The following is a 21570-nucleotide window of genomic DNA, read 5'->3' as shown; positions in this document are numbered from 1 at the left end:
GAACAAGCACAGACCAGCCACTAACTTGGCTGATGCTAGGCACATTTTACACCACTCTGCTGTGCCAACATGGCACAGACCAGAGAAATCATCCAGAATCAATAGAAATAGGACATAGTTTCATTTGAGGGTGGCTTGTTATCCAACAAAATCTAAGTGCTAAAATCATGTGTCCCTTTAGTCTAAATAGATATGCTTCCCTCCATTGCACATATAAAACACATAAACCTCCTCCCCAAGAAAAATATGCCAGAGTCCTTTCCTGTCACAGTATCAGACTTTCTGGCTAAGATCTCATTATAGTTTCTATATTCTGTATGTGCCTTCTCGGGACCGCTCAACAAAACAGGAAAGCCTTCTGCCTTCAGCTTACCTACATCCAAGGCTGGAAAAAGGAAACAAAATCCCCAATAAACTTCAAGCTTAGAAGGCATGCATAGGAGGTACACTGAAGTCACTTGTTGACAACAATAATGAAGTGCTACCAGATAGACCTGAGGGTTCTTACACCCCGAGGGTAGGGACAGTTGGTTGATTAGGCCCCAGTTTTGCTCCCTATCAACAGTTCTCCAATATTTTTTTCCCCATAGCTCTTGCTCTTCCTTGAGAGGTGCTTGCTTTTCCATTGTCTTTCTCGCCACACATGGAAAGGACATTGGAGAATCCGAAAATGCAGGCCAATTTTAAGGCCAAGAATCTATACTTGCTGATTCCTGTTGTAGAAGTTTGAAAGCCCAATGATTGGTTTGATTTCAAAACATCACACTCTCTTTGAATCACTGCATTGCAAAAGCATAAAAATGAAACACATGAAGGTAAAAGGAAATAGTTTTCTTTTTTTCTTGATCTTAATTTCTCTAAAATGTAGCTGACAATCTAATAGTAGCAACATAGGATGATAGCATATGTAAAAGTAAATGTATCAACATAATAGCACAAAATATGAAATAAATAAATTGGAACTATTGTGGTGAAGCCCTTAAAGCATACATGAACAAATCAGAAAAGACAGGAAAATCTAAGAACAGATGAAACAAATATGAAATAGCCTGCAAAACGACAGATTTCAACTGAAACATATAAATAATCTCATTAAATATGAATGGTCAAAACTCAGTAATTAAAAGATAATCAGGATAAATAAGTGAGATTCAATGTATACTGTCTACAACAAATTCATTTTAAATCTAAAACATAGGTTAAAACTAAAAATACATGAAAATACATGTGACTCAAATACTAAACAAAAGAAAGGTGGCACAGCTCTATCATCAGACAAAGTAGACATCAGAACAACAGTATTATCAAGGATAGAGAAAGATATGAAGGTGAATGTGTCAATCTTGCCTTTGGAGGTTGTATTAGTCAGCTTTCCCGTTCCTTTCAAAATTCTTGACATCCACATCTTAAAGGAGGAGAGGTTTATCTTGGCTCATGCTTTAGAGGGCCATTGTAGCATGTCTCCAAGAGAGAAATGGCCTGGTGGAAGGACCTGGTGAAGGAAGACTGCTCACCCCATAGTAGCCAGGAAACAAGGGAGAAAGGAAGAGCCAGGGAAAAGAATACACCCTTCCAGGTCACACCCTCTGGGACCAACCTCTTCTGATGAGGCCCCACCTCAAAACACAAGATATTTGGGGGGAACATTTTAAACAGAAACCGTAGCAGTGGTTAAGTGCTACCCCCTTGGTCTCTGCCACACTGAGATTCCATAATCTCTATGAAAATCAAAGAATTCAGCTCAATGGTGGTGTCTGCTACAGACCTCCTCTCACTAGTGTATTTCTCACTGCCTTAGAGGAGAGTGGGTCTTTAGAGCTCTCCTGTATAGTGCACATTCCCATCTTTCTGACACTTTGGATATTCTCTACTGTCATGAATTTTCCAACAACCTTTATCTCTTACACCTAGGTTTCTCTAGGTGAATAAACACCCATCATTCCTATGAAAAGTGTGCAAACAAATTAAGACTGTGTCCTAGCAACAAATTTCTCAATAAAGCAAGAAACTATGTCTATTTGGTGACATGCCCCTTAAATGCTGAATTCAGCAGGAGAAAAGAGACTTTATTTCCTCCTGATCCTTACAGATTCTGAAAGCTGAGGTAAATGACAAATTATAGACCTATTTGCCTGTGGGAATGAACACTACTAAGCCCTAGGAGTTCTAGTGGCCTCTGAAGATTCAGAGTGAAGGGAATGGAGATATTGTTCTGCTTCTTGCTCAAACGATGTCCCAAAAATAAATGCCTGTTCATTATCAGAAACATGTGTTTCTTCCAACGGCAGGGGGCAATTACCAGACAAATTATGAAGTTATTTTGGTTGAGGAAGCTTTTCATTTTTACTTGAAGATTTAATACTGATATTTTCTTCTAGTAAAATTCTGTATCAGGTTGGTAGAAAATGTGTCCTGTCAGGGCACTCCAGTGTGCACAGGTTAAACAGCCCTATCTTGCTTATTCATCAATTGATTCAACAAATATTTGCTGCATGCCTGCTACGTGACTGGAAAAATTAAAAGCTTAATATAACACAGTACTGCTCTCCATAACAACAGGAAAAGTAATGAGGACAGTTAATTTATGGGGGATTTGCAAAGCTCTAGATACTGTGCTACTACAAATTTACATAAAAATATATATTATAAAAATTATACAATTATGGGATAGTGTGCTAAAACTTGCATCACACATAATACTACAGATTATGTCATAATGAAGTAGATACTATTATTATTCCCATTTTGTACATAGCAACCTCAAATTTCAGATAAAACAAGTAACTTGCACAGGTTTGCGCTGCGATTAAGTATGTGAGTAAATATTTGAACCCTGACTTGCACTAATCCAGAGCCAATGTTTGTACACATTTTTCATTTCTGCATAGCCTAATCCAGGAGCTATTTTGTTGGAATGGTCCCACAAGCCCACAGGTCAGTGTATTACACTAAGAGGAGAGGTAAAGTAGAGATAAGTACAAGTTCTCTGGGAACCCAATTAAGGGTATGTTGCACACTTCTAGAGTGAAGTGGCCCCACTGTGCTTCAAATAAACGAAACCCAGAAGGAATGCAAGGTTGTGGTCCTGAGATGCACAAGGAGGGTTAAGCCTAAGATGGCTCTTACAAACCAACGTAAAATAAAGAACAACTGTGCACTGGAGCAACTGCAACAATTCCAAATAAAAGCATAGATTATAAAAAGAAAGGATCTTCACACCTATAGAAATGGGGCAGTGGGCAGATCATTAATGCACCTGTTGATCATGACAGGATGTTTGACATTTTCCTGCAGGTGGCCAAGGAGTCTTCACAGTATTTGAGCAAGGAAGAGAAGAAGCATAATCAGATCATCACATCAAGTTTGTTAAGAAAGGATTGGAGAGACTGAGACCAGGCAAGAGAGATGACAAAGGCATAGCTGAAAGCAGCAGATAGAAATCTGTAGAGACAGGGTGATTTGCAATCTAGGTGGCTTAGAGAGGAAGAAGAGGTTAAGAAGAATTTTGGAAGCAAGTGAATAGGCAATGATTGTGCTTTTCCCCAAGGAAAGGAACACAGGAATAGACGTGCATTTGAAGGTTTTGCAGGGTGTCATTTAGTTTTGCTGGAGTTGGAGTGTTTAATTTTGAACTTTTGACCCTTGGCAAAAGTGATTCTGTGTCTCAGTTTCTTCATCAGCCAAGTATATGGCGTAGATCGAATTGTGATTTTGAAATCAAGCACTTAGGAATCTCCCTAGGAACTTTTCCAGTGAATTCTTGTCTGAGCTAAATTGCAAGGTGAATTTAATTCATGCAAACGTGAGTTCTATCATTTCTTGCTCAGCAAAGAAGCTGATCATTGCTATGCTCCTCAGGCACCTTCTCCATCTTTCCTCTGCCTCCCTTGGTCCCATTCTAGTTCCTGAGAAAGCTAATTGGGTCCCTTGTTCAAGAGGTTACCCCTATTTCACACACAGGTCTCTTAACCATTCCCCAGCTCCTCACGGTTCACCTATCCCTGATTGTGTTTACTGCTCTTGCTTTGCCAGCTTTGAGTTGCTGTGTTTTCCATTCCTGACATCTGGGTCTCATTCCTCCGTCCCAACAGTGAGACCTCTGCATTATTTATACCATTGTCACAGGAAAATGAAGGCAAGTCTGGAGCTAGGAGGAGGCAAATTTTGGAGAATGAGATGGAAACTCCAAAGAGTGACACGTCCAATTAAAGCAACCAAGGCTCATGAAAGCCCTGGAGATTCCACTTGTGTGCAATATTGTGCAGATAGCATTCAGCCTAATTTCCTGAGTGGAGCAAACATCTATATGAGGGAAATGATACTGGTGGCATGTTACAAGATTACATGACTGCATTTCCCAGTTATTTCATTGGCCACATAGTGTCATCCCTTCTCTGCAAAGGGTCAGTTTCAGAACCTCCCACAGGTACCAAAACCCATGAATATTCAAGACTCATATAAAATGGTATATGGTTTGCATATAGCCTAAGCTCATCCTCCCAAATACCTTAAATCATCTCTAGATTACTTATAACACTTAATACAATGCAGATGGTTTGTAAATAGTTATTATACAGAATTGTATAGGGAATAATGACTGGAAAAAATGTCTGTACGTATGCAGTACAAATTACCTTTTTTCCAAATATTCTCAATCTTTAGTTGAATCTATGGATGAGAACCCCACAGATATAGAGGGCCAACTATACTTTCACATTAGTAAAGATTTCATCTGATTTATATTAGCAACATCTAGTTAAGGTTAACCACAGGGGACATGTGCAAAATTTATGCTTGTAACTACCTGAAAGGCACTTTAACACTCTCTTCTCTTTCCCATGACAAGCAGCTTCACTTAAATTGGGTCATCATGGGCCAAGGTTCCATAGGTGCCTTAGAAAGCAGCCTTCACTTAGGGATGAATTTTAAACCCCCCAACAGCAAGTGTGTGGTTAAATTTTTCACATTAAACTCAGCCAATAATTAACTGTTTATGAGCCTGCTCCTAGTGAAACCTGTAACATGTATGCTTTAAAGTGCCAGAGGAGATTTTCTGCCATCCCAATATTATGTATCATGATGTCTCTCTAAAAGATTTAATTGAAAAAGCCCACATAAATTAATACAAAAAGGACAATCTAGTATGTGGCATTATTTTGTATCTATTACCCTTCTAGTAAGTCACACTAATTATAATGCCTGCTATTTATTTGAACATCTGATATGTGCCAGTCACCATGCTAAGATTTCACACACATCTATAATCAGTATAAATGTCCTAAAAGAGGGATGTTCCAAATTTTACAGATGACATTTAACTTCTACTAAGGTTATAGGACATTAAGCAACTTGTCCTTGGCTACTGATTCACAAAGCAACATGTTCACTCTCAACACATTCCGTCTGATTGGTCTGGTTCCAAATTTTCCAAAATAAAACATTAAAAAAACATCGAATCCACCAATGGTGAAAAGCAATGGAGCAAGACTAGCAATTAGTAAAACTGAGAGTGAATTACCGGGCTCACCCTGAGGTCTTGTTTTAGCTCTTTTCTAGTCACTTTCTCCAGCCAGCCAGCTATGAACAGTAAGGTCAATGACCTAAGAGGAAATTCTGTGATGAGTTCCTGCAGGTGCCTCAGGAGGGAGAACAGTCCCTCTTCCTATTTATAGACACTGTAGAGAAGAAGCAGCCTCTTGATGCCACCTCCATACACAGGCCCTGCAACCCATTTGTCTGAATGAGGCCCTTGCCATTCGTCTCACTCAGCAGCAGGTACAGATGCTCTCAAGAAAAATTATTACTGCATCCACTTTGTGTGTCCAGTCCTATCAGGACAGATGGGTTACTGGTGCCTCTCTCTTCAGTGGAAGGTGGGATCAAAACTAGTCTTTTTGACTTATACCAGATTTCTAAATTCTCTGAGTAAAACTGAGACTGAAGAATGTGAGCACCCACCATGATGCCTTCCTGTGAGTGTGAGGAGACTTGTCTCAGCTTTGCCTCAGTTTTCACATATGCATTGCTATCTTTGAGGATCACTATGTGCTTTTATTCCCCAGGCTGCTTCACTCTGGGTGGCCTTAGTTTATGGCTTTAGAATTCAGGCCTGTGTCTCATACCTCTGGCCGTGCTCATTGCTACCCTGCATCACCCCCTAGATCTGTTCTCCTTGAAAGTACACCTTGGACAGATAAAGCACTTGCAAGTCCTTTCTGGATCTTCATCTGAAGACCCTGCTTTGATGGCTGAGCTTCCTACACAGAGCACAGCCTCACAGCAAAACTAGTACATCTGGTCCTGACTCCACACCATTCTTGCCCCCTTCTTCCTCATCCCTTCTCCTCCTGCCATCTCTTCCTGCTCTCAACAATGGCACCTTCACACAGGCTAAAGGGGAAGAACTGGTCCAGGCAACTTCCCTCCCATTTTCTCTGCACCCCATTTGCTCACTTCACTCTATCCCATGAAAATTAAAAGTAAAGGATTTGTTTATAGCTCTTTGAAAAATCAGACTAGCCCTCCCTGTGGTATTTGGAGGGCTCCAGATCTGCAGCCCTAGGGGTGTATAGAAGGTAGTCTGAAGACATTAGCAAGAGAAAACAAAACATGCCCTTTGCTTTTCAGCTGGAGTTTATCCCAGAAAATGTAACCATTCACTTAAAAGTAGATTATCTGTATCAGTAAAAGTATATACCCAAACATACTTTTGATATGTTAGAGAAGCATTATTTAATCTCAACTCACAAATGAAAGAATTGTAAATAAAATAATACAGAATGAAATTTAAATTTTTTTCACCTAGGACTCCATGGGCATTCTCTGATGTAATAGGAAAGTTTGGACATTTTTTTTCCCCACTCAGGATATGCAAAAGAAGAAAGTTCTAGACTTAGTACCTTATCCCAAGTCAATGAAAACAAGGAAAAATAGCATTTGTTCTTCTGCCGCTTCTGAGGAATGTGGCACAGATAACATAAACCAGGTAGGCAGAGCATCCTGAGGTCCTGGGAAACAAAAGTTTAGAAAAGGACACGTCATCTTCTTTTCCCCTATCCTTTTGTGTTTCTTTTAAAATAAGCCGATTAACTAAAAACATATGCCAGAGGGATAGAATGAGACCAGAAAAATCATTTAAGTAGCTAAAAATTCTATTCTATTGGGTCCCAGAAAAAAGAAAGAAAAAAAATAAACAAACTATGCTCACCCTGTCCCTTGGCAGAAGCCAGCCCTGTTTGTGAGAGTTGTAAATGGAAATCAATGAGCTCTTCAAAGCACACTGAATCCCTTTACCAACATGCACTCGCATAGCAAGAGCCAAGAGGATGGGAATCGATAGCTCTCCTAATTCTGAGGCCCCAAGTCTTCATAGCATCTCGAGAGCCAGGCCAGTTGCAGTATGGCAGCTCTGAGGAGGCTGTCACCACCTTCCCAGAGCCTGTTGCAGCCAGAGAACTGTCTTCCCCTGGCAGCACTGTTCTCCGGCAACCCCTTGACCTCCAGCCCTTCCATGGGAGCCTCACAAAGAGAAATCAAGTCAGTGCAGCCTGCAACTTGACTGCAGAGCCTGTCTGCTTGTTTAGGCATCCCTGCTGACTTGACTTCTCCCTGGCTGGGTCTTTCTGATTCCTAGACAATCTTCTTCCACACTTCCTGCTGCCTCCTGGTAAAGATATCCTCTTCCACTTGACTCGCATGCTTCTGAGCTGGCAGTCTTGTTTTAGGCAGCTTCCTTTCATTCTCACTTGCATTTTAAAACTCTATAAACTTGCTTTGGTTTATTTATTTTTAATTTTATGTATTTAGGTAAATGCGTACTTATAATAAAAAAGCACAGATCCTGATTTTATAGATCAATGAGTTTCGGTGGTGACTAACTCTTCAATCAAGATGTAGAATAAACCAGCAAGGTGATGCTCATCTGTAATCCCAGTTCTCTGGAAGGCTGAGGCAGCAGGATCACAAGTTTGCTTCCCATCAGAGGAAGGTGGTGAGTGCTTGTCTCAACATGAAAAATAGAAGGGTGAGGGATGTAGCTCAGTGCAAAAGGTCTGGGTTCAGTCCTCAGTACTTACAAAAAGACATAAAATATTTCTACCAACCAAAAAAGTTCCCTCTTGATTTCTATCATTGATGCACCTTCCCAGAGGCAAAATCTGTTCTAATTTCTACTGTCATAAATTACCTCTACTGGTCTTGAACTGTCATACATATGAACATGGGATATGTAATTTTTAATGCTCAATTTCTGTCACTCAATATAATATTTCTGAAATTTATTCATGGTACTGAAGGTCTCAGTAGTTCATAGGTTTTGTTTTGTTTGAGTTTTGAGTTTGGTTATGGATATTCCATATGCATATATTAACATTTATTCTATGTCTGAACTTTTGAGTTCTACATTTGGTCTCTAACAAAGAAGATCTAGTTCAAGAAAATTGGAATAAAGGTCATAGGAAAGTATGTGACATCAGATAACTCTCTGATGCCAGTTGAAAAGCTTCCTTTTGTTTGCCCATCCAGTGACTCCAAGAACAGAAATTTCATTGGCTCTCCAATTTCACAATGCAGAAGACCCAAGAGATCATAATCATGTCTGTAGACCCTTGGAGGAAAGAATATTTATCTGCTTTACTAGGAGAAAAAAACAAGGGACATTCTAACTCAAACTTCAGATATAGCTGAAATGGGATTTCCAGCCTCTGGCCTTTCCAAAAGCTTGAAATAAAATAACTCAGTTCCTCATTTGTGTTCCAACAAAATCCCATTTGTGTTCCACACAAGGCTTTGTTACAGTTATAACTAGTCTGTACCAAATTATTTTCTTCGTAGAACTGATGGTACTCTCTACCAAAATGAAGTGAGATTGTCCTGAAAGAAAAGGACCATCTTTTTTAAAGTTGCTTTTGCATCCCTGGCATCCAGTACAGTGATTACACACAAACCTTGTAAATGAATGGTCAAGTGGATGATTGTCCAGATAGTTGGGGGGGGTGGATGAATGGAGGGATGAAAGGACGCATGGACAATTGGAAATATTGCCATGCTGCTATAAGTGGAATAGCTTGTCTGGTCTTTAGCAACCCAAACAGTACCAGGGTACTGCTTGCTCTCTGTCCCACATTCTCATTGGTCCTGGAGTTCCTATTAATCTATCCTCCAACATGCAAATGCCTGAATAACAGGTAGAACAGGTAGAACTTTCCAGCCACCATCAATTGGCTCCCCCGTGCTTCAGCAAACATTTTCCTAAGAGCTGACAGCTGGGCAGAGTTGCTGTTAATCTCCAACCATATAGCCAAGAAGTCAATCTGGACCTAGTGGAAATCTTCCCAGGACTGGGACAGGCCCCAGTATGGAGGAAGTGGCAGTGATTCTGCTGCAGCAGGAGGCTAGTTAAACATAGCCTTGTAGGTAACTGAAAGGCGATGTTGAGCCCATTAGAGAGCTTTGTAACATGGTGAATAGCATTTAGTACTCAGCTGTTTCTCACCCACCTCTCAGATGGTCCCAGCAGGAAACAAGTCTGTGCCTGTCATGTTTACAGCTAATTAATGTTTATTTATATTTTTATATAAGCCTTTCACCTGTCACGCTTTAAAATAAATGTTCTGCTCTTCAATTAGATTGTCAGAGCAGAAAGGAATCCTGTCTTGTTGTGAGTTTAGTGTGTGTGTGTGTGTGTGTGTGTGTGTGTGTGTGTGTGTGTATAAATGTGTATCAGTTAGGGAAATCTTTCCTTCTAAATCTCTTTTTCTCACTCTGCCTGGCAGTTAAATCTTCCTGCTCAGAGACATCCTTTCTCCAGCTTTCAACCATGAGACTGGCCAGGGCTTGCTCCCAGAGATCAACATCAGGAATTATGGTGCTTTCTAGAATGAAAGGCATTACAGTCTACATAAGAATATTGCACATTTTAACCAATATAAAGCCAGGATTATAAAGGGGAAATTTTTGCTTTGTTCTTTTGCAAAAAGAAGTTAATTCAGCAAGTCTGCAATATTCAAACCTTGCACATTTCAAAGAACATTCTGCCCCTTGACTGTCTCCTGAGAGATATACTTTACACCTTTGGAATAATCTATTGTATACGTGTGTCTTTTTTTGAGCTAAGAACATGGACCATGCCATATATTTGATGTTAACAATGTGATTTCTGGTGGAGATATTGGGCTATAGGTTGTGTAACTAGAATCAGCCATGTGAGGTACCCACTGACCCCTAGTAAAATCGTGGACTTATTTATAGAGTATGATGTTTCAATTACATGTATACCATGTGTAGTGATCAAATCAGAGTAATTAATATTTTCATCTCTTTATAATTATACTGTTTGGCAAAAACAAGTTCTTTTTGGATAGTTATTTATAAAATATATAATAAGTTATTATGAACTGCAGTCATCCCACTCTAATGAAGAATACTAGAATTTAATATTTCTATCTTGCAGTGTTTTGTTACCTATTACTCAGCATTCTTCTATCCCTCCTCCTTCCAAACTTGCCAGCCTCTAGTAATCACTATTTTACACCAGATTGCCTTTCCTGGCATTTACATGAGAGGAAACTTGTAACATTTGTCTTTCTGTGTCTATGTGATTTCCAAAAAAAGTGTTTTCATAAATGTTTCAGGAGGTGGGAATGCTAACTACCCTCATTTGATTATTATTCATATTATATACATGTATCAAATTACCAATTGCCCCACATAAATAGGTACAATTAAAATGATAATCATTTAAAAGGACGCCAAGACTCTGATGAGAGTCCCTGTTGGCATTACAAGTCTGCTGGAGATGAAGCACTGTCCCCACACGTCCTCTGGCGGGGGACGCCTGGACACTCCCAACTGCTCCCACCTGCACACCACCATAAGCCTTTTGCCTTTGCTGATTGTATTTTTCCACTGGAATAAACTGTAATTATGAGTATATAATTAGGCCCTTCTGGAGAATCATTGAACCTGAGGATAGTGCTGGAAACAATGGACACATTCTTTCAATGAGTGAATAATGAAGAGAGGCTGCATTCCAGACAGAAGAACATATCAAAACCAATTCCCAATGCTGCCATACAATTTCAAGTGATCTCAGCAAAATCACTGGCCTTGTTGTTCTCTTTTGAGATTTAAATAAGAGTCTATGTTATAAACTCATTCACTTTTCAACAAACCTGCATTAAAAGTACTTCGATTTGTTCACATACAAGATGGTTACAAAGTGGTTAAGGATATAGATGACTAAATTGGCCAATTTGAAATTTTCTCCACTCCATGTTAATTTTCTTGGGTTAGAAAAGGACTCTAAATTTGGACATATGTCCCTCCACATCTTTTCAGACAGGTGTTTTCACAGTTTGTAGTTAATGAATAAGCATTTCCATATGGTTGCTTGGCTGTCATTTCCTCTTTCTTAATTTGAGCCAAGACCTCTGGCTTCACATAGTCTGCTTTGCCCCAAACTAGAGGCCCAAAAGAAAAGCCTAGATATAAAAGCACCTAGAAAATTGCCAGAGTCATCTTTTGAATTTGATAAGTATTAGTTCAACATGAATTTGAACATCTAGATGATTTTTTCCAAACACTAATGCTATGTACATTTTCCTTCTTGTTCAAAACAAAACAAAATTTAAGACCTAGGAAATGGAATGAATATTGAACCAATAGTTTAATTATACTGTAGGATGAATTATGTCCCCCAAAAAGATATGTTAAAGTTCTAATCCTCAATCCTTATTTGGTTGGGTTTTTTGTTTTGTTTTGTTTTTGTACTGGGGATCGAACTTGGGACCTTGCGCTTGTGAGGCAGGTGGCGGAACCACTGAGTTAAATCCCTGGCCCAGAGGTAGCAAGCATTATTTTCTTGGGGTTTTTTTTTTTTGCTTTTTTTTTTGGTACCGGGGATCAAACTCGAGACCTTGTGCTTGTGAGGCAGGTGGAAACACTTAACATCTCCCCTCTTCATGTATTTTTTTATTTTGAGTACCAGGGATTGAACTCAGGACCTTGTGCTTGCAAGGCAGGCAACGGCACCACTAAGCTAAATCCCCAGCCCTTCTCAATACCTTATTTGGAAATAGGTCTCTGGAAGTGTAATAAAGGTAGGAAGAAGCCATAGTGAATTAGAGTGGGCCCTATCCAGTGATTGTATCCTTTGAAGAAGAGGGAAATTTGGACACTAATACAGGGAGAAGATGGCATTGTGAAGGCAGAAGCAGAGATTAGAGTTCAGTTGCCACAAACCAAGGCACATTAAGGAAGTTGGCAACCATCACAAGCAAAAGAAGCAAAAAAGGATTCTTCTCTAGAGCCACTGTGTGAAAATGGCCTTGCAACACTTTGGTTTCAGGCTTCTAGCCACTAGAAATGTGAGATAATAAGTTTCTGTTGTTCCAAGCCACCAGGTTGTGGTAGTTTGATATGGCAGGGTGAGAAACAAATACAACCCACATTACAGCTTGTCAGACATCAGTCTTTGGTTTTTGTCTGGTATTCTTGCCTTGACAGAGGATAATTTGCCTCCTGGGGTAGAAGGAGCCAGGAAGGAGTGGAAATAGAAGGAAGTAACTCACCACAGGCCCCCGGCCAATGCTGTTCAGGTAGTGGAGGAGTCCTTTGGCATGGTAAATCGTTGGCTGGAGATGGGCTTTGGGAGCAAGCCACTGTCTGTTCAAATCCTCCCCTCTCAGTGAGCATCTGTGACTGCAACCACAGACAATAAGCAAGTAAATACAGATTTTGAAGAAAATAGCTTGAGAAAATAAAACTCAACAAGACAAACAATTAAACTAATGAGTCCAACTTCCCTCTGACTTCTGTCCAGTTGGCACTAGTTCCAGATGTCCAGAAAGCTGCAGATCTGTCCTTTAAGCTCCCAAAGTGACATGATTATTCTCAGCTCCAAAAAGAACTAGAAGCCATGCTTGATGTGATACTGGGTGGTCACAGTTCTAAGACAAACTTTGGGAAGTGTAGTTCTGTACTATACACATCCATAAAGACCAAACTCAGTACATTACTCTCTGGGGCCTTCAGTTCTACAACTAATTAAGGTGAGCTCAATATTAAGCATACTATTTATGATTATTTCCATCTGTCCTAATAACTCTGCATGGTTGATATTATGGCACCCCAATAAAGACATGGTCATTATTTGCTGATGATACGATACTTTACATAGAAGACACAAAAAACTCCACCAAAAGACTTCTAAACCTAATTGACAGATTCGGTAGAGTAGCTGGATACAAGGTCAACACTCAAAAAGCAATAGCCTTCTTATACACAAATAACAGACTCACTGAGAGAGAAATTAGGGAAACAATTCCTTTTATAATAGCATCCAAAAAGATGAAGTACTTAGGAATCAACCTAACAAAGGAAACAAAAGAACTCTACACTGAAAACTACAGCACTCTGAAAAAGGAGATCTAGGAGAATATAAGAAAATGGAAAGACATCCCTTGTTCCTGGGTAGAAAGAACCAATATATAGAAAATGGACATACTTCCAAAACTACTATATAGATTTAATGCAATGCCAATTGAAATCCCAAAAATATACTTCACAGAACTAGAGAAAACAATCCAAAAATTCATTTGGAACCAGAAGAGACCTAGAATAGCAAAAGCAATTCTAGGCAACAGAGACATGGCTGGAGGTATCACAATCCCCAACTTTCCCATTAAACAGAAAGGACTGGGAGCTTTCTGGGGACCAAGACAGCCTCCTGGTAAACATCAAAACTCTAATATAGGAACTCTGTCAAATTTGGTATTGAGTCAATAATTTGGAATAAATAAATGCATTAGCATTTAAATGCAGAATCTGATAATATTTCCTATTTGCAAACCAGAGAATTTTCAATATATCTTGGAGGAGGGAGGAAGAGAGAAGGTTTAGCCACCTCCTTTCATCACTTTTTCATTTCCATGTTCCAAAATTATCTCTAAATATTAGCTTCCTGCTGCTTGTTAGCCCCCTCTTACAACTCCTGAGAAATGGAAAATCCTTAATCATTTATCTTGGTTCCACCATTAAAATATTTTGACTAGAGAAATGGTAGGTTTTGTGCATTATCCTCTGTGGCTTTTCTTGTGCTTTTTTTCTCCTCTCCTATTTTTACTGGGAATGACATATAGACATGGGTTTTTTTTCTATTTTGCCTGGTGACCAAGGATGGAGATAAAATATGAAGCAGATCTTTAATGTCAACAGAAATAGAAAGGGGTGGGCAACCCAGACCTGCTCCTAAGCATGTTCACTGTTCTTAAATTGATTAGCTATTTTTTTCTCAGATCAGGGTGTTTTACAGTCATAATATCTGAAAGACTCAGGATTCTCTTTAACTGCTGAATGTTCTCTTTGCCGTGACCTGGATTCTCATCAACACTGAAGTTTTGTTTTTTGTTTTTTGGTTTTTTTTTTGGAACACTGCCTGTTATGAAATCATTTGAGGTCCTTTAAAACCATTTATGTTTGTGTAAATGAAAATGGAAGCATTATATGTGTCCAGTAGCCAGCAATTCTGCACAAACTCTCTTTACTTCTTATTTCCCTGTGCTTTGTATTTATAGAGTCCAAGTTAAAGAGTAATACCTCCATAGGGAAGACCTATAGGCTACCACACAGGAGAAATACAACTCTATATCACATTTCTTCAAAACAGAAAAAAAAAATTGTGCTACAACCAAAAGACTGGTTAAGAAGACCTTATTTCCAACTTTCAGTTCATTTCAGTTATAAGATCTGGGGGCCTCTTTGAGAGTCAATATTTTCATATGGGCAAAATGTAAGTATGTTTAGCCTATCTTCCAGGAGCATCTTGAGGGCCAAGTGAAATGATATCTGCTTTATTAATAAATATTTTTATAACTCTCTATCTTCCTATGTCTATGTTCATGACCATATCCACATCAGCATCTGTATCTATATCTTCACCTGTGTTTATAATGGTCTGGGATGCACAGCACAATATCAACACTGTTCACCCTTTCCTTACTTTGTCCTCATCTTTTTCCCTATGAAGAACAACCAAGTAGTTATATGCAGGTTAAATAGAATAGAGAAGATGCCTGGCTAGAGAACTGAGAGAAGAGGCTATGGTCTGTTTTAAGCACGAGGTGACTTCAGCACGTTCAAGGTTGCAGCCAGTAGAACTAAGCAGAAAAGAATTCATTAAAGAAAAAAAATTCAAGCAAATAAACAATAGAAATTGCTGACTGGAATTTGCGCCATTAACTGCCAAAGAGAGGACAACATTTAAGGTTATCCGAGTACAATCGGAGAGAAATTGGGCCAATGAAAGACATAGGGAAGTTAGGGAAGCTGTTAGTTTTGAGAAAGTTTTATTTGGTTGGTTCTTTTGCAAGGGTGGAGGCAATGAATCACTCCTTTGGTATAGAAAGCTTGCGTGGATTTTTGAAGTCCCATAGGTTTATATTTGCATTAAAGAGTCTATGTGTGGCTGTGATTTTGAAGTGTGTTCCTATGGCTTTGGTAGTTCCTCTATCAGTGCAGTTTCAGATTATTGCAATACGTACTACCCCAACTGGAGAACTTTTCTTTTTAAAGAAAATTTGTTTGCTTCCAATCTCCAAATCCACTAGGCATTTTATGTTAATAATATCATAGATTTGTGTAGTCTGAAGAACTGCCGCTGTGCTTCTCAGGGATTTGTTTTACAGATTTAAAGATGAAATGCATCCCATCTTATTATCTACTGTAACATTTCTGCAATGACAGCTGCTCCTTCAATGTGGAGAGAATTAGCAGATGGACAGGGACAAATGACTGGCAATAAATTCAGTGCCTATAATTTCTGGAAAGGGGTCATTCCTCAAATAGACTTTGACGTCCTGCTTTGCTTATAAGAAAAAATAAGTAGTGATCATTATTCTTTTCCCCACTGAATATTGACCAAACAAGAGTATTTTACAAGGAAAAAAGAATACACGTCTTTTTACCCCCACAGGTGAAGTCATTTGATCAAATAATCCTCCTCACTTTTAAAGCTTCAAAGAAAATACTGTTTTATTTCAGTTAAAGCTTTTGTTCACAAAGTGTGCTCGCCATAGGGTGCCCAACCAACCATATAGTCCAGGGATATTGCAGTTTTAGCCTTGAAATTCCTGCATCTCAGGATACCTCTTAGCAAATGCAAAGCAATATCTGATACCCTGGTCAGGATCCCTAACTCTGGGAGGTTTCACAGAGCCAGGATCCCTGACCAAAAGTGAGCCTAAATGTTTTGCACTAGGTTTGAATGTTTTTAGGTGAGACTTGAACAATCCGCTTAGGCTTAGGCAGCTTCACTGCCCATAGTTTCACATACACTGTTTGTTGGGCATTTACAGACTATTTCTAAGAAGCTTGTAATCTTTTTTTTTTTTTTTTGGTACTGGGGATCGAACTCAGGTCCTTGTGCTTGCGAGGCAGGGGGCAGAACCACTGAGCTAAATCCCCGGCCCCTTAAGCTTGTAACCTTTAAATCTGAGGTTTGGGTGACACATATTTTTTCTTAAATGAGGACATCCCTAAAATCCAAAAGTATGGCTGTTTTTTGACCAAACAAGAGTATCTCAACTGAAATTGTGAAAAAGTGACTCAGTTGTGCCCTAAGAGAGGTCACCAAATAAGCTTGAATGCCTGATATCCTGACTAAAGCCCAAACAGTCATAATGTCATTAAAAATCTATTCATTTAACAGTAGCTATAGATCTTATTTATCTGCTAAGAACAGAGATCACCCAGAGAAAGGGAACCAAATATTCGAACTAAGGACCAAGCTGACCCTGAACTACCAGGGCCCTTGAAGCAAACAATGCACCATGAGTAGGAGAAAGAGAGAGGGAAATTGAGTAACTTCCTAAAAGGGAAATTATAAAGCTGCAGTCAGAAAAAAAAGTATAAATCAAAAATCCCCCATCTATCCATGACTGCAAAATGGAGAAATGGTACCATCAGACCAAATGAATGAGTCAGGCTTGATAATATTAGATTCCCCAGCACAGCAAGCTCTGGCACCTGAAGAGAGGCAATGTGTTTGAGATTTAGCAAACGGCTTCACCATTCACTGCACATCCACAGAACCAGAGGCAGCCCGGGTGCAAGGGGAGAATATCTATAAAGGCAAAAGCATTCATGAAAGCTTCACAAAACATGACAGCACAGCATGGGGCACTATTGGCTAGACAGTGCACCCAGAGCTTTCCAAATAAGCGTTGCTTAGATGGGCAAAAGGAAGAAAGGAAAAACAAAAGACAGCTTCATTTTAAGGCCATAGTTGTTCTAAAGCTCACACAACCAGGATTGACAGGGACAAATTATTAGATTCAGGGTATTTTTGTCACTCAAAATGCTCAAGAGTCAAAAATCAAGAACAGAGAAATAGACCAAACTCAGGTATTCTTCAACACCTCCAGGAACCCAGAAATAAGTTTCCAGAAGCCTGATCACTGCAGAGCCCAGGAATGGGAAAGCTGAAGTCTTTAAAAGATGACTGAAAGAATTGACTACAGCTTCTACTGGCATCTTTGTTGAAGAAATTACCCAAAACCAACATAAGAACCTAGGTCAGTCAAAATCTAAAGTGGTTGCTCTTTGTGGCCTGAGATCCCTCTGGATCATTTGGACACACACACACACACACACACACACACACACACACACACACCCTCCCCATCCCATTATTTTCACTATTATGTTTGTCTCTTGTGTATTTTAACCTGAAAACCAATACTGAGTTATCATTAAAATGTATTTTGTTCATTATTTTGGCAAGTCTTATTTCATAGCATCAGTCCTATATCCAATTCCTATATCCAATGGGACAATTCTAAAGATCACAAGATGGGACAATTTCAGCTGAAAGCAGCTCAGGACAGATTAAGGGGTGGGCCAGCCTGCTGCAAATAGAGAAGCCCTGCAATAGCAGTTGCATCAGTCAAGAATATATAATCACTCAATTCACATTTTCACTCAGCATCTGATCCCTTATGAAATGCAAGTAGACATGTTTTCACTGAAACTGTCAGTGTTCTGAGGTAGAAGTTTCTGAAGATCTGTCTCAGAACCAATAGCTATCTGTGAAGAGTTTGCCAAAGACACATGTATGTGAACAATGAAACATTAGGCTGTCCCACCAATTCTGAGGCCACTCTCCCAACCTTCATCCATTGCAACTGGCTGACATTACACAACACTTACCGTTATTCACCAGATATGAGTGAGAGTGACTTACTAGATTTCTGGTATTTTTAATATTTTATTAAACTTCATGAAAGTGGTCAGAATGAAAAATTATACAAGAAATATTTTTAAAATCAAGAACAAATTATTCTTTCCTTAACAGAAAAAATATAGTTGAAAAAATTCAAAAATAATTCTTCATAAAGACAATGAAGCAAATAAGTATTGATGGATACTGTATGTGTGACACAAAGACAAACACACACACACACACACACACACACACACACACACACCCCAAGGGACAGGAGCTCTACAAGTCTTAAGGGAAGCCTCCTGATCAATGTAGAATCACCAGTGGAACTTCCAAAGGATTAAGCACAAGGTAAAGAAAGTCACTACCTTCACAATTATGCAACATGTAACTAGAAGCATTATTTAATAAACAGAAATGAGACATCAATTAGATGCATATAAATTGGTAAAAACATGAAGACACGTTTATTTGTAGGTAATATGACAGTGTATGTGGAAAACCCTAAAAATCAATAATTAAATAATAAGAGAATTCAGGAAGCTAACAGGGAAAGACATTAGATATAGAAGTAAATTTCCATGTGATAAAGTAGTTGAAAAAGTCAGTGCATTCACAAAATAAAGTATCATTGAACAACTTTTTTTAAAGTAAAAGATTTCTACAAACTGATATAAAATGGTTATTTTCAGGATATATTGTTAGGTCATTTTTTTAAAACGTATGTCAGAATGAAAAGATAGAAAATATGCATGCATCTATCCATTTGTACAAAAAACACAAGATAAAAAAATATACGATCAGAAACTGATAAGATTTCTACAGGAGGGGAGTGGAAATAAAGTGTAAAGAATAGATGGATATTCCCAAAAAAAGAATTTAAGGGGAAAAAAAGAAGAATAGATGGATAGGATAGGGTAGAAAGGATGAAGGCAAGTGACATTTCTCACAGCATACCTCTTTATACAGTTCCAATTTTTAAAATTTTGTTAATGTTCCACATATTTATATGAATAAACAAATACAGTCAAACATTAGAGAACCATGAATAGAACCTAAATAGATTACAAACATTTATAAATTTTTTTAAAAACTCTGTAATCAATAAACAACATTGCAAAAGTGAGAACTGACCTAAGCAACAATAGAAAACAAAATTTTAGCTCCAAATTGTAAAGCTAAAGACAAAAGAGCAGTATATAGATTTGGTTTCATGGCAGTATGCAATTCTGAGCTAGCAATTCTATAACTATATTATGTGTATTCCAATTGAAAAAAACTAAATCAATTATGATTAATGACAGCCAGGTTTCTTGCTGTTATAGAAAGGAGTTACAAATAAAGCATTAATTCTGTGATCTGTGATGTTGTACTGTAATCAGGAGTATCAACATGATCTCACAGTTTTGTATACAGAAATAGTTAAAGAAATAGGCTGTGTGTGTATGTGTATGCACATCTAACTCCTAGCTTAGTCTGTTGGAAAGACCTAAAAACAATAACACCTTAGTAGTAAGAAACGTATCTAATCAAAGGAATCAAGGCTTCTTTGATAAATGGCTGGTTCAAGAGGTGAGGCAGAGAGAGAAGAATATCAGCCTAGAAAAAACTGTGCTTCCAGAAAGTAAGGAAGCACTCAAATATAATGGGGACATGTTGAAATGACACAAAGAATCATGTGGACAAATAGGGTAATAATTTGACAATAAATAGGAATAGTAATATAATCCACAGAATAAATTAAATTTTTCCAAATTTATATTGATATAAATAAATGAGTAGAGAAAAGGAATATTCATTTCAGTGTAATTTCAATTAGAAAATATAGAAGGAGTGAGGAAAATTTTTTAAATTACCATCTGGCAAACATCACAGTAAATATTGTTGCAAACAAGTATCATCAATGGTTGCCAAAATTAGTGGGTCAGTGTATGACAAGTGACGGAACATTTACATTAACTCAGAGTATTTCCCTACAAGATACTTCGCAGTGGAGAAGCTTCGCAGACGCCACCCTTGTCAAGCACTCAAAGTTAGCGCCACCTTTAGTAAGACATGCGCAGATGCAGTGTTTTAAAATCACCTACTGAGAATGGCACATGGCCTGGGTGGGTGGGATTCTTGCCCAAAGTACAGAGCCACTACCTTATCAAGAGGGAACACCAGATGGCCCCCAAATCAAGGAATTTTCTTCAAATAACTGAGCAGTACTCTTCAACTATTTCACAACCAAAAAAAAAAAAAAAATTGGGAAGGGATTAAAAAAACCTGAGTTAATACAATACTGTGATCCTGGAAGAAAACATTATTGAGACAATTATGGATATATAAATAATGTACGTAGAATAATTAACACTACTATATTGATGTTAATTTCCTGGTTTAAATCACTGTTCTACAGATATTTAAGATGATAGTATTTGAGGAAAGTGGGTGAAAGATATAAAATTGTTTTGCATTATGTTTGTAACTTTTGTGAAAAGCATAAATTACTTCAAAATTCACATTAAAGAGTTTTTAAAGTAAAACATTTATCAGTACATTTAAGATATACATAATGGTAACATTCATCATAGGGAAATTTTACCAGTACCTGATAAATCTTGCTTTGTCTTTTTTTTTTTCATCCACCCTCCCTTCAACTCCTCTTCCCCTCCTTATATACAAAAGCTTTGTTTCCATTTTTCCTTATATTTTCTTTTTTGTTCCTGTCCCTTCTTTCCTTTCTCCCCTGCACCTTCCTTGTTCCCCTTCTCATAAGAATGTTTTAAAAGACATAAACTGAAAAAACAAAGAATTCAAGAATTCAAGAATATACAACATGCAAAATGTAGACAAAAACATGTTGAGTATTTAAGTTTTAAAAATTTATTATAATAAAAGACACACTGCCATTAACCTCCAAAATACTCTCACACTGAGCACGCTTATCCCACCTTCTGAAGCAGTTCTGGAAATACTCTTGTGACTGTACTTCTGAGGCTGCTATAATATCCTGAAATGATTCAAAATATTTTGACTACTTTTGTCAAATAAAAACATTACAGGGAGTCCTCATCTGTATTATTCATGGGATCTCTGGCTCTGTTTGATTTATGGCTCTTCCTCAAAGTAAAAATGACCATAAAAGGCAAATGTTCTGAAGCAAATCATGACACCAAGGCAGCCAGACAATGCAACTAAGGACACTCACAAAAAAATACTTCCATAACTGCTTCAGAAATTGGCAAGATGATGAAATAAACATACTCAAAGTAAGGGAGGAGTATTTGGAGGAGCACTAATGACAATGTGTCCCTTATTGTGAATGTTTTTTAATTTACACATTTACAATAGTGTTTGAAAACTAT

General features: G+C 38.2%; 1 protein-coding gene across 2 annotated transcripts in view; it reads right to left on the bottom strand.

Annotated features, from left to right (window-relative positions):
• Positions 1 to 21570, bottom strand: part of Agbl1 (AGBL carboxypeptidase 1) — an 832602-nt gene that overhangs the window by 378713 nt on the left and 432319 nt on the right. For both annotated transcript variants that reach the window (XM_087188360.1, XM_021264792.2), the window contains exon 19: positions 12570 to 12699. In XM_087188360.1, coding sequence (XP_087044486.1) covers positions 12570 to 12699 — 130 coding nt within the window. The remainder of the gene's footprint in view (positions 1 to 12569; positions 12700 to 21570) is intronic.

The sequence above is a fragment of the Heterocephalus glaber genome, unplaced genomic scaffold (genome assembly GCF_053883595.1).
Source record: "Heterocephalus glaber isolate CG9 unplaced genomic scaffold, H.glaber_assembly_v1.0 deba00001531, whole genome shotgun sequence".
Classification (NCBI taxonomy): Eukaryota; Metazoa; Chordata; class Mammalia; order Rodentia; family Bathyergidae; genus Heterocephalus; species Heterocephalus glaber.
The sequence above is the reverse complement of the archived record's forward strand: the minus strand, read 5'-3'. Positions and strand labels throughout refer to the sequence as shown.